This window comes from Haliaeetus leucocephalus, unplaced genomic scaffold, assembly GCF_000737465.1.
Source record: "Haliaeetus leucocephalus isolate CR32 unplaced genomic scaffold, Haliaeetus_leucocephalus-4.0 Scaffold752, whole genome shotgun sequence".
NCBI lineage: Eukaryota > Metazoa > Chordata > Aves > Accipitriformes > Accipitridae > Haliaeetus > Haliaeetus leucocephalus.
Window position 1 is genome coordinate 4,238,738 of NW_010973188.1, and position 13,952 is coordinate 4,252,689.

Consider the following 13,952-nt stretch of genomic DNA (forward strand, 5'->3'; position numbering starts at 1 on the left):
TTCCCGTACACCCCCTTGGGCCGTACAGAAAAAGCCAGTCATAACAAAGGCATGAAAATTGATAATACATTATCTAAGGATGGATGAAAGGAAGGCTAGGGAGAATTTATGGAAGGGGTGGGGATAATGAAGAGAGATTACATAAGGCTCTCAGTGGAAGTCAAACTTTTCAGCAGGCAGGAGGTCCAGGATGAATGGTAAGGAAATGTTTCTACTGATCCTGTGAAAGGGAGCGCCTGGCTGAGTGTGGTGATGTACAGAGGCATAAAGGGAAAGGGGTAGATGATGACTTGCTGGTGAGGGCTTCACAGGGCAGGAAATGTGTAAAGGATTTCAGACCAGATTTGTACAGTGGGACACTCATATGCCTTTACAGAGGCATTTATACCAGAGGTTAATAAAAAAGTGAAATTAAAAAAAAAAGAGAGTGGTTAGTAAAAGGTTTCTAGCACTGGAGACAGTAATGAACAGTGGTTGTCTGAGATATTCAGGTTACAGATCAACAGGGCACTAGACAAAAAGCATGGGTGCGAGGCTGTGTTGATGGTGCTTTGCAGATCTGGGAGACAGGGACCATCTGGGCAGAGTCAGATCATGGTCAATTCTGGGGATGGTAGGCGTAATTTTCACCTCCCGTGGTGTGAAACTGTCCACTGAGGGGAGGCCGGAGAGGCATGTGGGGATGGCAGGCTGCGCAGTGCTACAAAAGCTGGAGGCAAGATGTGCAGACTGAATGTTTCTAGCACCATCTAAAGCAGTCCATGATGCCTGCTGTGTGCACACCCTGGCAAAACACCCTGAAAAATGAAAATGTTTGTATGTAGGGCAGCCTTCCGAACCAAAGATATTATCAATCACTGGAAACTTCCCAAACATCATCTCACAGCAGATGAAATTCGTTGCTTACAGTGAGATCCAGACAACAAGGTATGCATCACTTAGTAGTCATTTAAGTTGCATTTTGAAAAATACAGAGGGTCAGCAGGACCTGTGGTATCTTTGGCACAAGGGTGAATTTAACCCATGGTAACCGAGGTGTACAATGAATCATTTGCCTCTTATTGGGGTTAACCCTGAATGACTCTATGCAAACGCATTTGTAATGTAAATGGTTGCATTATGTTCTGGTTTCCAATGCATTTAATTTATATTTTATATAGCCTGTGACTGAAAGAAATACAGATTTGCATAGGTTCAATGAAGGCAGAACTGGACTTGCCTTTATTCCTTACCTCTCTCAGGATGGCAGCCCTTGATGTAGCGAGTCACGCTGATTACTGTAAGGGTATTAATGCTAGCCAGGCCAAAGAGGAGCGTCAGGAAGCCATCAACCTGAAAAACAAAGCAGTGCAGGATGTTCTTTTACTGCAGAGAGCTGAAGGGGAAAACAACCACAGGGGTTGCTCCTGTCGTTTTCATGTTAATGCTCTTGAAAGTTTTTCCAAAAACCCAGCTATTAGGGAAATATAAAATGTCAGGTGCAGTTATCTTCTATAGGATCAGTGAGCAAGTAAATGTTCAGAAACTATGTAAAAGTGCTCTGACTGGGAGTGAGTGGCAAAAGCACCCCATTGTGATGGGCCCAGAAGCTCCGTGCATCCTTGGCATACACTACCTCAGGAGACGGTATTGCAAGCTCCCAAAAGCGTACTGGTGTGCTTTAGGTATAGCTGCCTTGAAGACGGAGGGAATTACACAGCTCTCTACCCTGCCTGGTCTCTCGGAGGACCCTTCTGTTGTGGGGTTGCTGAGGGTCAAAGAACAACAGGTGCCAATCACTGCTACAACAGTGCACTGGCAGCAATATTGCATCGAGACTCCCCGATTCCCATCCATAAGTTGATTCTTCAACCACAGCGCCAAGGAGTGATCAGCAAGACTCGCTCACCCTTTAACAGTCCCATGTGGCCAGTGCAAAAGTCTAATGGAGAGTAGAGGCTAACAGTAGACTACCGTGGCCTCTATGAAGTCACGCCGCTGCTGAGTGCTGCCGTGCCAGACATGCTAGAACTTCAATACAAATTGGAGTCAAAGGCAGCCAAGTGGTATGCCACAATTGATATCGCTAATGCATTTATCTCAATCCTTTTGGCAGCAGACCGCAGGCCACAGTTTGCTTTCACTTGGAGGGGCATCCAGTACACTCGTAATTGGCTGCCCCAGGGGTGGAAACACAGCCCCACCATTTGCCATGGACTGATCCAGGTTGCACTGGAGAAGGGTGAAGCTCCAGAACACCTGCAGTACATCGATGACATCATTGTACGGGGCGACACAGCAGAAGAATTTTTTGAGAAAGGGAAGAAAATAGTCCAAATCCTTCTGAAAGCTGGTTTTGCCATGAAACAAAGTAAGGTCAAGGGACCTGCACAGGAGATCCAGTTTTTAGGAATAAAATGGCACGATGGGCGATGTCAGACCCCAATGGTTGTGATCAACAAAATAACAGCTTTGTCTCCCCCAAAGAGTAAAAAGGAAACACAGACTTTCTTAGGCATTGTGTTAAAAATGTGCTGTATACCGCAGCCGGGGAGAATGGCCCTACCTGGAGCCTCGGGGAGAACGACCCTACCTGGAGCCTCTGGCAGAAAGCACCCGGGGACACCCGAGGCCGACCCCTGGGGTTTTGGAGTCGGGGATACAGAGGATCCGAGGCTCGCTATACTCCAACTGAAAAAGAGATATTGGCAGCATATGAAGGAGTTTGAGCTGCCTCAGAAGTGGTTGGTGCTGAAACACAGCTCCTCTGGCACCCTGAGAGCAGGTGCTGGGCTGGATGTTCAAAGGGAAGGTCTTCTCTACACATCATGCAACTGATGCCACGTGGAGTAAGTGGGTGGCACTGATCACACAACGGGCTCGCATAGGAAACTCCAGTCACCCAGGAATTGTGGAAGTGATCACGGAGTGGCCAGAAGGCAAAGATTTCGGAATACCGCCAGAGGAGGAGGTGATGCGTGCTGAAGAGGCCCCACTGTATAGTAAACTGTCAGAAAATGAGAGACAAAATGCCCTGTTCCCTGAGGGGTCCTGGCATATAGTGGTATAGTGGTGTGTTTTGGATTTAGTATGAGAATAAAGTTGATAACACACTGATTTTTTTAGTTGTTGCTAAGTAATGTTTACACTAAGTCAAGGACTTTTTAGCTTCTCGTGCCCAGCCGGCAAGAAGGCTGGAGGGGCACAAGAAGTTCTCACAGGACACAGCCAGGGCACCTGACCCAAACTGGCCAACGGTGTATTCCATACCATGGGACGTGCCATCTAGTATAGGAACTGGGGAGTGGGGGTGGGGAATCGCCGCTCGGGGACTGGCTGGGTGTTGGTCGGCGGGTGGTGAGCAATTGCCCTGTGCATCATTTGTACATTCCAATCCTTTCATTATTGCTGTTGTCATTTTATTAGTGTTATCATTATCATGATTAGTTTCTTCTTTTCTGTTCTATTAAACTGTTCTTATCTCAACCCGCAGGTTTTGCTGCTTCTTCCCAATTTTCTCCCCCATCCCACTGGGTGGGGGGGAGTGAGTGAGTGGCTACATGGTGCTTAGTTGCTGGCTGGGGTTAAACCTCAACACTTCCCCAAAATGACTTGCCAAATGAAGGGGAAAAAGGTTGAACTGAAAAGAAGAAAGGCCATGAATAGGCAAAAATGCACTGGATGCAGCTGCCCCACTTAGAACAAACGTGCAAACTGAACCCATGAAACTTAGGCCAAAGGGGGAAGAACGTAGGAGGTAACGGACTTGGCCGAGTGAGAAAAGCTTTTTGAAAAATTAAATAAAATCATCCATCATTCCAATAGGTTGAGTCTCAATGGTGGTGCTACTGATTGCCTGCTATTTTTTAAGCCCTGATCCTCACCACCTCTGACGGATGCAGGCAGAGCTGTACGGCTGTGTAGGCTCCCACTGATGTCAATGTCTCAGCGATACACGCGCGGGACAGTTACAACTCTGCTAAGCTTCACTTATGGGTATAGGAAGGAAGTTGCTGCTGACTGTAGCGGAGATGGATGTAGCCATCTGCTAGGGAGCACTATATGTCTGGGAAATGATCCAGGCAAAATGCTGAAGGCAGTCCTTTTTTTGAAAGCTTGCAATGATATACCAAACTGGCCAGCGCAGAGGAGCTCTTGAACGTGCCAGTTTTACACTGAGTGAAGCAGGAATATTAAGCAAGTGTCTCTGGACTGTAACTTGGCATTCAAGTGGTAGAATTATCGGCGGAAAGGCACGTCATTATTCTACGGGAACAAACTGTGTCTTTGTGTGAATGGGCACAACTCCCGTGGAATTCAGTTTATCCCAGAACTGAATCTGGGGCTTTAATCCAGGCTTAAAGCTGAGACCACAGCAGATTGTATAAATTAAATTGGGTGAAGGGTTAGGAAAGGGCTGCTTCATCATTTCTTTCACTGGTGGCATTTCTTGCTACCAACACCCTTATATTGACTCTATATACTTCTTAATGCCAACTTTTACAGACCCACCACATTTTAAATGCATGCAAGACTTGCTACTACAACAGTCTACATCCACCTGTGCTCCACTTAAAATCAGCTCATGCTTGGTGTATAAATGCAACCATGTTTACAGCAGAAAAGAGACTTCCTTGGATGTCTCAGCTACTTGCTAGAAGCTGCACTTGGCTGAATTTGGCCCATTGTGTGCAGTGGAGATTGGTGAAATACCAGGACACGCAAATCTGCTCTGCATTTCATTAGCCTTACTGATGCAAACAGCTGCCACTTCTCCATTTGCTCTAGCAATGCTTCATAGATGCAGAAAACAGCACAGCCAAGGACTACTGAGAAACCAGGCTGCATAAGCTTAAGCGATTGCATTAGTTATTAGATTACAAAGGAAGCAGTATTTCAGCAATGATGCAAATAAACACTTTGAAATTAAGTCTAAAGAGCTATGAGATTGAATACTGAAGTAGCAGGACAAGCTTTTTAGTGTGTATCACAGTTAGCCCTCCTATGCTGAAACTGGTTGAGTTTTTCTGAAATATATCATTCTATGTTTTATCACCTGCAGATGTGACCATTATTCTCCTCCCTCCCCTTCCCTGACATCAGACCAAAGAGAGACAATTATATTAAGTGATCAGTTCAAACAACCCTTGAGCACACTTACAAGGGAGGAAAGTGGGTTTAAAAATACACTCTTGCCCTTTACTGTTTAAGATGAAACTCTGTCACCATAAGAAAGAACAAGCCAAAATGCTTTCTTTGGAGTGGTGCCTTGCTAAAAAAAAAGAAGTTTTACCAAAATGAACATAGTTCATAGGACCGAGCCATTGCCAGCACCCTTCTCATTTTCATACTATTTATAACACCATTTCAGCAGATCAAAATACTGTTGCTTCTGCTGGTGTGGGGGCTATCATCAAAGATTTGACCAGGGCCATAAGATTAGCAAGTGGCTAAAGTGGCAGCAGTGTCCTGGGGCGCCTGTACTAACTGCCCTGCTGCTAGTCACAGGTTCAGCAATTTAGGAACAGATGATAGGGTGAAATGCCAAGGAGTGAGAGCTCTGGGGATGACAGGAGTGCTGGGATGAAAGGAATAAAGGATGTAAATGAAGTGGCTCTGAAGCTGCAGAACTGCCCATACAGGGGCCATGGCATCTGGAACATTAAAACACGAGAGAATCCAGAGGCGTTAGGGCTGCTTTGGGAGTAGGATCCTCAAATCAGTATTGTCCCTGCCAAACATCTATCAGCAACGAGTCAGCTCTTGAGCCTTGCTATGCATACGCCATTTCCCAGCAAGTCTATCAATTCTGCAATACTTTTATATTGGTGTCACTTAGACATACATCTTCAGAAGAAAAAGAGGGATCTTACTCTAGCTGTAGCCAACCTACTTCAAGCATACACCTACTGGATATGGAAGAAAGATCTCTGCTACTTTTTCAGCTCCTGAACAGGCAACTTTGCCTGTAGGTAGCAGCCAAAGAAACTGCTTGGAACCCAAAGTAGTTAGCAACAGAAAAACTGCTTTAGCATAGTCCCAATTTCTGTAGGCAGAGAGATTAATTGTATGTAGGTAACAAAAATATATGATATTCTCAGTTTTCTGCATCTTTAAAGATATACAGAATGACAGTCAAGGCAATACTAGAATAGTAGATAACATTTAATTACTCTGGAAGACTGATGCTCTTCCCCATCCCCAGTTCTGGTTTTTCTTTTCTTTTATCCTTCCTGCCCAGCCATCTCCTCCCTTCCACAGTCATAATATTTCCTCCATTTTTGCGTAATGCAAATCTGTCCTTCGTATCATTAATTATGATCAAATAGCATCAGCGTTAATAGGCAATAGTGAATTCAGCCATAAACACGAAGTTGATTGTATGGTAATTTTGATCCACCAGCTTTCCCTTTTACCCATTAAGAAACAGGAGTAGATTAGCAGTTTTAAAAGCTTTTCTCTCCGTGTTATACCAGGATTACTCCCTTGGCTATATAGATACTCGCAGAACTTGCTCATTATCTTTATGTTGCCTGGAAGCTAAGACACAACTGAAGAAAAGGCTGTGTTTTTTCTGTTTTGTATTTGTGCCTGATTTTAAATCTCACTAATGTTCTTGGTGTACTATTTACAACCCATAATACATAACGCTCCTACTGCATGCAAATTCATTTCTTAAGCTTTGCTTCAACACAGAGAGAGTCAGGAATCCCCAGTGCACTATCAAATTTTTAGCAATGAGCTTGTGTGTGCCCTACTTTTACTACCTTTAATACTTATGCATCCCTACTGAATTCATAAGGGTTGTCTTCATTTAAAGCAGACAGAGTAAAATATAACCTATTGTTCTTATTATTGGATTAATCAAGGTTTAATGGCACAAAAGCAGATTGCCAAAATAGCTACTGCATTTCAATTTAGGCTGAAACATTATCTCACCAGCCAGAAAGGCTGCATCGCTCCCTCCTCTGGCCAGCTGGTGAATCTGTTGCAATTTCCCGAAGTCCATTTTTCTCCCTTCAGAACTCTTGTCTTTCTCTTCTATTAAATATGAGATAATGAGTATGTAAAGAAAAAGATAAACTTTAAACAGGGGTTATTTTCTATTGCATATATTTAAAGACATCACAATATTTTTTTGAATACAGATCAGATTATTCCAAGATCATACTGTAAACAGATAATGGCAATAAACCTCCTTCAACCTCAAGAGACAAAAAAATCACCTAAATCAATCTTTAAGAAATACATTTTGAAAAAAAATTGTAGGTACCTTTGAATATAGTACGTTTTAAAATTTAACAAGTTCTTAAAGTTTGCAGTAAGTGAGAAAACATTCAATAGTACGTGGTGTTGCATAGTGTTCCTAAAGCACTCAGAATGTTTCTTTAAGATTTACTACAATACAGGAAGTGAAAGAGACTTATCACAGTTTCCACAATGTCATTTGCTCATACAACATTGCTCTACTATGGTTGCATTCTGCCTTTTAAAATGTCTCAGCAGGCTTCAGGGGTAGCTCTTCTTACAGGTGATTGCATTAACTCAAGCCATTATAGGTCTCTGACACAAATGGCACTTCATTTACTAATAAACAATGAGAACTGATAAGCTACAGGATTAGATAGTTTAAACCATTAAGTGAGAGCATCAGACATTCAGTATTTTGCAATCACCAAGTGATTAAACCTTTCTGTTGATGGCATATATTTTAAAGATAGAGGAAATATGAATGCAATATTTAGGCTATACAGTTATGTATACAGATATGTAATTATACTAACTATACTATATAGTTAAAGGTACATTTAGTGCCAAATGTTAATATATGCAGTTCAGGTCTTGGCTTTGGTAATATTAGGGAATCCAAAATAAATCTACTTGTTTGCTTGTAGTTATTTTAGGTTTATATACTGGGTTAGTCAAAGGAGATACAACATATACTTACTTTGGTCTGACTTTTAGCTATTGGAGTTGTAGCCCTCTCAGGTCACAGTTTATACTCAAAGTAGTACATGTCTCTATCAATGAGCACAGTTATGAATTTAACAACCCCACCAAGTGCACATCATTTAACAAATAGATAGAATTTCAGAATTTCCTTACACAACCTCGTCAGATGATAATCTTACTTCAAGTATCCCATCTCCACATGCTTGGGAGCACCTGCTTTCTAGCTCTGAGTTGGTGCCGTGGGACCATGGCAAGTTTTATGTCTCCCATCCACCCATGAAGAATGAATGGGGAGGAAGCAACCAAGCATGTAGCTCATACCCTCAGTGATCCAGATACAGTGGAAAGGTTCCCATCTTCAGGTTAAATGCTGTATTGCCATTGTCTTTCTGTGAATTACTGTACAGGGAAATTAAGAAGCACTAGATGAGAAACTCTATCATTGCCCTCTGAGAACATCCTTGCTACACTGTTTAAAACTCCTTTCAGTGGGCCTGAGCCAAAACTCCTCTCCACTTCAGTGATGTTAATTCAGAGCCTGCTTGTTTATTGCTAGCAGCACCATTAATATAAGCAAATGAATACACAGACAGATAAAAGAAGAAAACAGCCTCATGAGTCACCTGTCTCATCTTTAAATTTCCACAGAAAGCAAGGCTTGGCTTTGTGACCTGTGGTGATCCTACCCCCATAACTAAGATCCATTAACACCAGATTAAAGTCATGCTTTTATTTTCTAAGTAAAGAAGTACTATCCTTGCCTTTTCAGAATATCATGGTAAATGTTTCTGGAGGCTTACACATGTCTGAAGGGAAGCAGAGGTCCCACAGACTGTTCACGGGCTCTGCTGGGACAGCCCAGAGATTATAAGTGACCCTCCATGTTCTCCAAAGTACAATTGTGTGTGCTGTTTCCCAGCAAGAAGGAATCTGCTTACGTAGCCACCATCAGGTTAACACAAGGTCATCTCCGATTGCTGGCTGAATGCCCGCCAGTGAACTTGTTCTTCTGCTCATAAAGCTCCTAGGCACAAGGCAGGACAGGTTAGTGATGGTACCAGCTCAGCCATTAAGTGACCAAGACATGAACATGTTACAACCCTGAAAGTCTGAAAAAGCTGCATGGCTACGAGGAAGGAGATCTCTTAGCTGATACTCTTGCTCCTCTGGATCCTGTACCGAAATAACCTGAGACACAGAAGATAACCAATTTATCCCCCCAAAATGCTTATGGTCCTAAAATGGGTATGGGCTATAAGGGTCTTCACATCTGTCGTGGTTTAACCCCAGCCAGCAACTAAGCACCACGCAGCCGCTCACTCATGCCCCCCCCACCCAGTGGGACGGGGGAGAAAATCGGGAAAAAAGAAGCAGCAAAACCCGCGGGTTGAGATAAGAACAGTTTAACAGAACAGAAAAGAAGAAACTAATAATGATAATACTAATAAAATGACAACAGCAATAATGAAAGGATTGGAATGTACAAATGATGCGCAGGGCAATTGCTCACCACCCGCCGACCAACACCCAGCCAGTCCCCGAGCGGCGATTCCCTGCCCCCACTCCCCAGTTCCTAAACTAGATGGGACATCCCATGGTATGGAATACACTGTTGGCCAGTTTGGGTCAGGTGCCCTGGCTGTGTCCTGTGCCAACTTCTTGTGCCCCTCCAGCTTTCTCACTGGCTGGGCTTGAGAAGCTGAAAAATCCTTGACTTTAGACTAAACACTACTGAGCAACAACTGAAAACATCAGTGTTATCAACATTCTTTGCATACTGAACTCAAAACTTAGCACTGTACCAGCTACTAGGAAGGCAGTTAACTCTATCCCAGCTGAAACCAGGACAACATCACAACTGTGTATGATAAGCTGGACCTGACAGCTCCTAACAGGAGTCACACGCATTGCCAAGGAGTCCTAGTAGCCCAAGGACTGCATGGAAGGAAGTGTAAAGGGTACAGGTTATTCTTGGCCTTAAACAGCTATCTGGAAAGCCACCAGGTGCAATGTCATCCCTTCTGCAGGGACAGTGGTGTGGAAATACTCGGTATCGTGTCACATACAGCTCATTGCAAGCAATAGTCATGAAGGCATTGATTCAGTCAGCACAGGATCAGGGTCAGGACACCAACTGCTTCCTACACACTAGTGCTGTACTGACAGTGGAATATACAGTTGTGAAATAGAAGGTGAATAAATGTGAGGTAGGACTATTTAAGATACTTACAGATATTATCAGAGTGATTTTTAAGTTTCATATGAAGTTTTCCTTAGAAGTCAGTGAGAGGATGTTGCACACAGGGAGGAGCCAGAAAACCACAATTTGTTCAGCCCTGTGGTGAGATCTTGAATGATGAAGGTAAGTGATGGACAGCATTTTTTGAGAGAAGACATTTAATCTCTTAGAAACACACATCAGCACAGTAGAATGAGGAAGGCTACTGTTTTCCACATAAGGAAATAAGAAAAGGGTCTTTCAAAGCCCTCTGAGAGAAAAAGCTAGTGCAGGAATCGAAGCTTTGGAAATTCCTGGTTCAGTAGGAGCATTATTAGGCAACGAACGCCCTTTCCAGGCAGCAGTGTGTAGTTTGATGCAGTGCCTGGGTGGCATGGGAGGGGCTGCGTCAGACTTGTTTAACAAGGAAACAGAGAGTTTGAGCATTCATAATTTTTCAAGTACCAAATATATAACTTCCCTAATTTGTTGCAATTGGCTGCAGAAATAATAATTTACAGGAAAATGAGGGAGAATTCATGGCTAATGAAAACTGGCATAACTTCCCTGCAGTCACATTAGTTACACTGAAATGATCTTCTATGTTGCTAATGATTCTGTTTGAGCAAAGGCAGTTTTTCCCCCCTTCCCTGCAGACAAAGTATTTTTCTCATTAAAATTTAGCTCACAGATGTCTACATGAGTTGGTTTTACCTCTTCGACTGCAATGTGCACACTTTTCAGATTATATCAAGGCGGACCAGAAATAAAGAAATAGGGAAGACTAATATCTCTGCAGCTTTTTTTTTTTTTTTTCAGTATTCAAATCTCAGTTATGCAAGGAAACAAGAACGAGGATACACTCTGGTGTTTATATTTGAGATATAAATCTTTTTCAGAAAACTATATCTGGGAGAGGAAGATTTTTATAGCACAGCACAGGCAAAGTAAAGGGCAGTCTTTTTATGAATTTGCTTTATAGATCATTCCCCACATCCTACCTTTCACAGTGAATCAGCATGCTAAGGTGAGCTGAATATACAGAGCTAATGTTACACAAGTTTTCTTCAGCACCTTTAACACCTGTTTTATCTGTTAATGCTCTTAGCGCCAGTTCCATGATTTGGCTTGGGGTTATTTTCATCTTACTGAAATGTCAGGAATGATAAGCTATATATAAGTAAAATCCCAGCAATATCACACCACAGTACTGTGCTAGGATAGTCAATAACTATTTTTCACTCTCTTTTCACATTTGGTTTAATTTCTTTTAACATCTTTTAAGTAGATAGCTGAACATTTTTCAGCTAAGTAGACAATCCTGTGCTATTGTGATTTGAGAAAAAAAATCTGGTTTCTTCTGGCCCAGCCTCAATCTTAGAGCTACATGCTTGGACACTGGGATATACAGTGATATTGCAAGATTTTTTACACCAAGCAAGGTTGAGCTAGCTAGGTATTTACAATTGCATAAAATCACAAACTGAGTCAAGAGAGGCAATAGTCTAGCTAAGTCAACAATTGGTTGGTTTTACCAGTTATATTGAATGGACAGAAATCGATCTCCTTCAAACCTACTCTATTTATAAAAGAACATAAGTGCCTTTAGGGTTTTTGGTTTATTAGCCAATCTACAGAACACTTTTTTAAAAGAAGAAGGTATTAATCTTCCACTTCCTCCTCAGACAAGATTTAGCAATATTTTACAATCCGTGTATAGGAAAAGAGATAAATGCATGTTCTGAAAAGCAAACACCATCAATAAAATATAAAAGAATTTATTCAAAATTACAAGTCTTCCCCTCAGAACTTCTGAAAAGAGCCCGTAAGAGCCCACGTATTTTCATCTTACTGATCTCAAAATGTCCTAGTGTTGCAATTTTCTTTTTGGTGTTTCAGATCCCCACCTCTAATTTTTACAAAAGATGGACATTATTTGTTTTCAGAAATGTCAAACTAGACCTCTTAACATTAGTAGCACCAAAAATGCCGGATTTTTTAAGTGCTAGCAAGAGGCAGGGACTGGAAGCTGAATCTACAGAAGGGGGTAAGGGACACCATGCTCAGCTTTGCGGGCTCTGGTCATTTGCCTGGTGCAAGGAGGGTCATGGCTCCAAGCTTGGCTCCTAGATTGGATGTGGCAAAAGGTGGTGAGCAAACAAGGCTCCTAAAGTAGTCAACAGAACAAGGTGAGGGGCATATCTCACCCCCCTTTTGATTTTTAATGCCTTACTCCAGGCCACAAAAGATTGTAATTTCTTAGTATTCACAGCCATATCCTTCCCTTAACTGTGGAAGGCCTTTCAAAAATTAAGCAGTGACACTGTGAAAAGAGGGACTGCTGATTCATCCTCCCTTTTCCCCCATGCAGGGTACAGGAGAGCGGGATTCACTTTTCTCCATCCAAAGATGCTCAGATCTACATCCCCTGCTAGGAGCATAAGCCCCAAGACTATTCATCATATGGGGATGCTCCACTGTCCTTAGAGCAAACAAATACTGGGGCCAGAGACAAAGAGAAGCTCCTTACGCGAGCAGTCAGACACTCACGAGAAGGAGGGGAACTCTCCCTGTCCAACAGCAGCGTTGTTAAAGCAGGGCTATTGCACATCTAATCTAGCTTTTTTTAGAGATCCCCATTTATCTGGGATTTCAGCTGGCAACTCGATCAGCTAAGTCGCCCCGATTTGGAAAAGTCTGCTAAAGTGCAAGAAATCCCAGACATTTCCACGGGTCATGTACTCCTCAATGCACGCACACTAAGTCTGGCAGTTCTAGAAAATTTTGGAACTCCCAGCCACACTGTGCCCTTTCAGAATGCACATATGATACAGGTTTGGTGCTGTCAGGTAAACTGTGCACAAATTAATTAGGGATAACAGACTCAAACAGTACACGCATGCAGTGCGGGGCTTACTGCTGCTGACTACATTCCCAGTTGTTTCTGACCAGGGTATGCCAGACAGAAATACAGAAGCACTGTATAAAGAATCAAAGCATTAAGCAGTGCAGGATTCAGAACCAGGTTTCCTCACTGCTATGCAGTAAACCCAGCCCCAGGGTGAGACAGTCATTTCTCTCTCCCTCCTGCTCCCCTCAGTGGCTTTAATTATTCTGCACAACACAAAGCAGCTTCAGCAAAACAGGGTGAAGGCAGGTCTTTCCAGGCTGGCCCTTGGTGGGACGAGGGCAGGCTGCAGGGACAGAGGCGGTGTGGGCTGAATCCTGTCAGGTGGGCTACTGTGGTGCTCACTAATACCTCAAAGCTGAACGTATTTTTTTTTTGTTCCTCCTGAGGCTGTTTCTGTGCAGAGCTGGATCTGCTGGGGATGCTCTGGCACCATCTGGCTGGCCAGATGGACCAGGGACACCAAGACTGATAGTGAGGTGAGCGCATCTGCAATAATAGCATCAGTCAGCACGTCGGTGTCAGTGGGTACGTCTATGATGCCACCATGACCTGGAGATAACTACATTGTCCTCTGTTGCACACAGCTGAGATGCATAAGAAACAGTCAGAAATAAGTAACCTTTTTTAAAGAAGCCTGTACCAACAGAGTGAGCATATAAGAGCAGTCAATTTCCTTGACCCTTGTAGTAAAATTCTTAAGTATTTATAAAATTAGTGTCCAAATAACCAAACTGTATTCTCAAAAAAAAAAAAAAATTAGAAGAGTGAATTAGTGGAAACAAGTTTAAACTGAAGTACCAGGATTATAAAGGAATTCAAATTCTAAGGCACCTCACAGCCCATCCTTTGTTTCTGACATGACTGTGAGCACCTATGGAGATCAGATAGGTT

General features: G+C 42.8%; 1 protein-coding gene across 1 annotated transcript in view; it reads right to left on the minus strand.

Annotated features, from left to right (window-relative positions):
• LOC104840348 (opsin-5-like) overlaps positions 1-13,952 on the minus strand; it is a 33,526-nt gene that overhangs the window by 5,806 nt on the left and 13,768 nt on the right. The window contains exon 3 of the mRNA XM_010581237.1: positions 1,233-1,332. Coding sequence (XP_010579539.1) covers positions 1,233-1,332 — 100 coding nt within the window. The remainder of the gene's footprint in view (positions 1-1,232; positions 1,333-13,952) is intronic.